The sequence below is a fragment of the Poecilia formosa genome, unplaced genomic scaffold (genome assembly GCF_000485575.1).
Source record: "Poecilia formosa unplaced genomic scaffold, Poecilia_formosa-5.1.2 Scaffold628, whole genome shotgun sequence".
Lineage (NCBI taxonomy): Eukaryota > Metazoa > Chordata > Actinopteri > Cyprinodontiformes > Poeciliidae > Poecilia > Poecilia formosa.
In genome coordinates this window covers 45,463-50,618 of record NW_006800567.1, presented here as the reverse complement: position 1 = coordinate 50,618, position 5,156 = coordinate 45,463, and the positions used below count along the sequence as shown (strand labels likewise).

Below are 5,156 nucleotides of genomic sequence, written 5' to 3'. Positions count from 1 at the left end.
AGCTGTTTTATACTGACTATTTACATGACTCAGCAGTTCATAAAGGTGACCTGGGTGTTTATAATGACAAGGCAGTGTCGACTGTTTATGAAATCGTGTTTGTTGTTTGTAAATATTTTGGGTTTTTTCTACAGTAACAGGAAGTTACAATCATGTATATTTTGTAAATAATCAGATTTTTAAAACATTTTCTATTCATTAAATAAATATTAATGACGTGAATATATTTTAATCTCAGAGTTTCCTTGGTCTCCATGATGCTGGATGTTTTCTGACGTTCTGCAAAGGATCAGAGCCAAAACATCAGGGGCCTCAAACCCAGCTGCTGCTCCGCCTGTCGCCTCCATGAATACATATTAATGTAAATCAGTATAAATACCTGGAAGTCTGCCGGCACCTGAAGCAGTAACCATGGCAACCATCCTGGCTAACAGCAGTATAAGCATCTATAACAATAATAATATAGTTTATTTAAAAGCTGCTTTCAGGCCTCATGAGGTCACCTCACAAAACTAAAACGATTAAAGAAACCCTAGAAAGTAAAAAGTAAAGCTGTCTGGTCGGACCTGCTGCTGCAGCAGAGCCTCCGGGTCGGACCTGCAGCAGCAGAGCCTCCGGGTCGGACCTGCTGCAGCAGCAGAGCCTCCGGGTCGGACCTGCTGCAGCAGCAGAGCGTCGGGTCGGACCTGCTGCAGCAGCAGAGCCTCCGGGTTGGACCTGCTGCTGCAGCAGGTCCGACCTGGACAGATTTACTCTTTACTTTTTCTTTAAAATGTATTATTTTTATTTTTGTGAGGTCACCTTATGTGCCCTGTAAGCACATTTTAAATAAAATATATAATTACTATAAATACTATTCTGCTACAAACAAGGCCGTTGCCATGGTTACTGCTTCACTCCAGGTATTTATGCTAATTTACATTAAGACGTTTCATGGAGGCGACAGGCGGAGCAGCAGCTGCTCTGTGTGAGCGAACGGCTTCAGACCTGAATTTTCTTGTGCGCCGCTTTTTTCTAAATTTGTCCGTACTCCAAGTTTTAGAGTGAAAACTGCGCAGTGTTTAATACATGACGCCCCTGGCTCCGAACCGGCTCTGACCCGGTCCTGCAGGTGGAGGAGGCCACGGTGGTTCTGGAGGACGACGGGGCGGTCGAGCCGCTGGCGGCGCCTCACCAGAGGCTCCTGTCGGCCTGGAGCGTCTCGCTGCCGTTCATCGATTTCTGCGAAGACGAGGCCAAGCGGGAGAAGGTTCCTGTCTTCGTCATCGACGTGAAGAGGAACGACCGTCGGGACGGTGAGTCGGAACCAGCAGTTACGGGTCGACGGTTCATGAAATATTGAAATCATTTAAAGTTAAAGTGGAAGTTATGCTGTTTCGGATTATAATCTGAGAAAATCCAGCCTTTAGTTTTTAACAGTGTTCAGGGAGCGGCCGCGCCCCTGGTGGCCACAGTTGTTACTGCAGCTACACTACAAACTTCCTGTTTCTCCTCAGCGGGTCACGACCCCGAGTCCTGGACGGTCTGCAGGCGGTACCTGGAGTTCTACGTTCTGGAGTCCAAACTCACAGAGTTTCATGGTAACCATCCCATAATACCGACCAAACCAGAACCTCCCAACCAGACCAGAACCTCCCCCATAAAGTTCTTCTTGTTTCAGGAACCTTCTCGGACGTTCAGCTTCCGTCGAAGCGGCTCATCGGACCAAAGAACTACGAATTCCTGGAATCAAAGCGGGAAGAGTTTGAGGAATATTTACAGGTGAGTTTGACCTCCAGAACCTTCCAGAACCTGTGGTTCCGGTCTGACCTGCTGCGTTGCGTGCAGAGGCTGCTGCTTCTCCCTGAGCTCAGCAACAGTCAGCTGCTGGCCGACTTCCTGTCTCCCTTCAGTCTGGAGTCCCAGTTCCTGGACAAGATGCTGCCAGACGTCAACCTGGGTGGGTTCTGTTCCGGACGGGTCCGCTTCTGGTGGGAGTTTCCTTCCTGAGCTCACAAACCCAGTGGTCTCTGGTCTGATCCGGGTCTGCGGTTTCTGATCACAGGAAGTTTCTCTGGATCTGAATCCAAGTTTTCCATCATTCACTGTTTTGTTTATTTTCCAGGGAAAATCTTCAAGTCTGTTCCTGGGAAGCTGATGAAGGAGGTGAGATCCTGCTGCAGGGATGATTCAGTCCCTTCTGATTCCATTTCCTGTCTGGAAGACTTTACTTCCTGTCCCTTTACTTCCTGCTTATCTTAGGCAGGTCCTGCTCCTGGTCCTGGTTCAGGTTCAGGTTCTGGTCCTGGTTCTGATGTCCCTGTGTGTTTTTCAGAAAGGACAGAACCTGGAGCCGTTCATCCAGTCCTTCTTCAACTCCTGCGAGTCGCCCAAACCCAAACCGAGCCGACCAGAACTCACCGTCTTCAGCCCGTCTGCAGAGAACAAGAAGGTAAAAGTTCATGTCAGAACATGTTGCCATGGTAACCACGTCTACGCATTGACTTGTGCTCCACCATGCGATGTCCCCAGATCTCCATTGGATTAAAACCTGGCTGAAAACAGGAAGTGATGAAACCATGCAGGTTCCCCCAGTAAACCTGTCGGCCCGGCGGGCGCTCCGCCGTGTTTTTGTAGTAAAAGATGTTGACAGGAAATGTAAAAATATTACTGGGTAATTATATGTTACAGGAAAACATCTCCAGTGGAACCATATTTAAACCCACAGCTAGTCTGAAAAACAACAAATCAAAACATACAATTAAAATGAACATCAATTATTTGCACTTGTTTAATCCAAATCAAGTCAGCGGCTCCGTCGGGCCCCCAGGGCTTCAGGGGCCACAAATGCTAATATTTTAATACAGATACATAAATGTAATATTTATTTATTGAGATGATCAATGCTGCTAAGTTTGATTTAATGGTTTCAGCATAAACAGATGGTTAGTTCAAGTTCTCCCCAGTGTGGAGGCCATGTTGAGCAGGTCACATGACCCTGACATCTGTTGTGTCCTGCAGCTCTTCAATGACCTGTTCCGGAACAACGCTGACCTCTCCGACGCTCCGGAGCGGAAACACAACTCTAATTGCTTCCTGGAGGTCGTGGCCGTGGACGGCATGTACGACTACCTGATGTATGTTGGTGAGTCCGGTAACCGGGGGCGACGGGGACAACATGGCTTCCGGAACAAGGACAGCTCCAGAACCGTCTCAAGCCTCAAAATGACAGAAAACTTATGAAATCCTGCAATTCTATTGGCTGGAGCTGTTGCTAGGCAACATGAAGGTGTTGGTGTAGATCTGAGTGAGAGCCTGGGGTCAAAGGTCAGGGTGAAACCTAAGATTGAAACAAGTTTCTTAAACAGAACTCACAGAACCTTTAAAATGACAGACACGTCCTCAGAATCTCAACGTGTTCTGCAGGTTCTGTTGGTTCAGGTTCTGTTGGTTCAGGTTCTGTTGGTTCCACAGGAAGCAGCAGATCTCAGATCAGTCCTAGAAAGCATACATGCAGGATTCGACCAGCAGGAGGCAGTGCTGATCCATTCTGGGCAGCAGAAGGAGGCCAGTGCTGCTGCTGGTTCTGGACTGATTCTGGACTGACCCGGTGCTGTGGTTCCGTTGCAGGTCGGGTTCTGTTCCGGGTTCCGGACTGGCTGCACCACGTCCTGGCGGCCGGCCGGATTCTGTTCAAGAACTCTCTGGAGGCCTACGTGGACCGGTACCTGCGGTCCAAATTGGAGGCGGTTCTGCAGGAGCACCGGCTGGTGTCGCTCATCACGCAGCTCAGAGGTACAAGAAACCAGAACCTTATAGGTACCAGAACCTCTGGTCCGCTTCTGGATGCAGTGCTGCTGGTTCTGACCCGGCTGAACTAGAACCTCCTGCTTGTGTTTCTGGGTCCAGATGCCGTTTTCTGTGAGAACCACCAGGACCGAAGTCCAAAGGAGAAACTGCTGAGAGCCAAGCAGACGTTTGACGAGATGATGCGCTACCTGCCAGGTCAGTGTCACCTGGTTAACTACTAGTTAACTACTGGTTACATCGTTAACTACCTGTTACCTGGTTAACTACTGGCAACCTAGTTAAGCTGGACCGGTTCTCCAGAACTTCTTGGTGGTTCGGATGATGAGCTCTGTGTTAGTTACGTCCTGGTCCAGGTGTTCTGCTGGTCTAACGGGCTGCTGGACCAGAACCAGAACCAGGAGGTTAACCGTGTCGCTCTGCTTGGTTTCAGACGCCGTGGTGAAGCTGATCGGGGAAGAGCGCCAGAGAGACGGGATCGAGCTGCTGTTCCACGCGCTGCAGCAGCCGCTGCTCAACAAGCAGGTAAACAGAGGCTCCGCCCCCTGCAGGTAAATGGAGGCTCCGCCCCCTGCAGGTAAACGGAGGCTCCGCCCCTGACCTGATTGTCCTCTGATTGTCCTCAGATGACCTACGTCCTGCTGGACATCGCCATCCTGGAGCTTTTCCCTGAACTGAACCAGGTAATGGGACCCATGAGGGCAGAACCTCCATCAGGCACTGAACCAGTTCACTGTAGAAAAGAACTGTTCAAATTTATCAAGCCTTCCTGCACCATGATGGGACCAGAACTGGTTTCAGGAGATCCAACCTATACTTTTTAACCAAACGGGTCCAATTCATATTAAAAAACTCTTTGCGGGTCTGTTTCTGGTTCTGAAACAGACCCGGTCTGGTTTCTTCAGGTTCAAAGATAAACAGTGAGAAACATTACTGACCTTTGACCTCACAGATGTTTCCTCCTCAGCAGGGGCCGAGGGAACCCTTCGTTGTGTGACCAGACCGGGTCGGAGGCTGGACCTCAGAACCAACACCAAGGATCTCCTGCTGCTTCCCAACCATCAGACCATCCCACTTCCTGTCTAATAAACATATTTATTCCCCATCAGCTCGCCACTTCCTGTCTCCTTCCTGTCCAATACAGTCCGGCTTGGAACCGGTCCGGTCCGGATGCCTGGCCAAAGCCAGTGATCAGCAGAAACAGGAGAACATCTGACTGTGGGCGGGGCTTAAGATGGTTCCTGGTTGGACCAACCAACCATCGTCATCCAACCAGCTGAAGACACCGTCCTGCTCTCTGATTGGTCCATTTAATAGTTAAATTAAAACAAAGTTACAGTTGCTTAGTTACAATCGGAACATTTTCTCAG

At 49.4% G+C, this 5,156-nt stretch overlaps 1 protein-coding gene and 1 long non-coding RNA gene across 3 annotated transcripts in view; one reads left to right on the top strand and one right to left on the bottom strand.

Moving 5' to 3' along the window:
• The window catches only part of snx14 (sorting nexin 14), a 9,668-nt gene extending 4,774 nt beyond the window's left edge, over positions 1 to 4,894 (top strand). For both annotated transcript variants that reach the window (XM_016665871.1, XM_007541754.2), the window contains 12 exons: positions 1,112 to 1,295; positions 1,497 to 1,580; positions 1,661 to 1,761; positions 1,828 to 1,939; positions 2,105 to 2,145; positions 2,315 to 2,431; positions 3,001 to 3,124; positions 3,610 to 3,774; positions 3,889 to 3,984; positions 4,220 to 4,311; positions 4,413 to 4,469; positions 4,754 to 4,894. In XM_016665871.1, coding sequence (XP_016521357.1) covers positions 1,112 to 1,295; positions 1,497 to 1,580; positions 1,661 to 1,761; positions 1,828 to 1,939; positions 2,105 to 2,145; positions 2,315 to 2,431; positions 3,001 to 3,124; positions 3,610 to 3,774; positions 3,889 to 3,984; positions 4,220 to 4,311; positions 4,413 to 4,469; positions 4,754 to 4,783 — 1,203 coding nt within the window. In that variant the 3' untranslated portion in view covers positions 4,784 to 4,894. The remainder of the gene's footprint in view (positions 1 to 1,111; positions 1,296 to 1,496; positions 1,581 to 1,660; positions 1,762 to 1,827; positions 1,940 to 2,104; positions 2,146 to 2,314; positions 2,432 to 3,000; positions 3,125 to 3,609; positions 3,775 to 3,888; positions 3,985 to 4,219; positions 4,312 to 4,412; positions 4,470 to 4,753) is intronic.
• The window catches only part of LOC107834450 (uncharacterized), a 20,285-nt gene continuing 15,847 nt past the window's right edge, over positions 719 to 5,156 (bottom strand). The window contains exons 2-3 of the long non-coding RNA XR_001660243.1: positions 3,587 to 3,592; positions 719 to 739 (exon numbers count right to left, since the gene is read on the bottom strand). This is a non-coding gene — a long non-coding RNA (uncharacterized LOC107834450). The remainder of the gene's footprint in view (positions 740 to 3,586; positions 3,593 to 5,156) is intronic.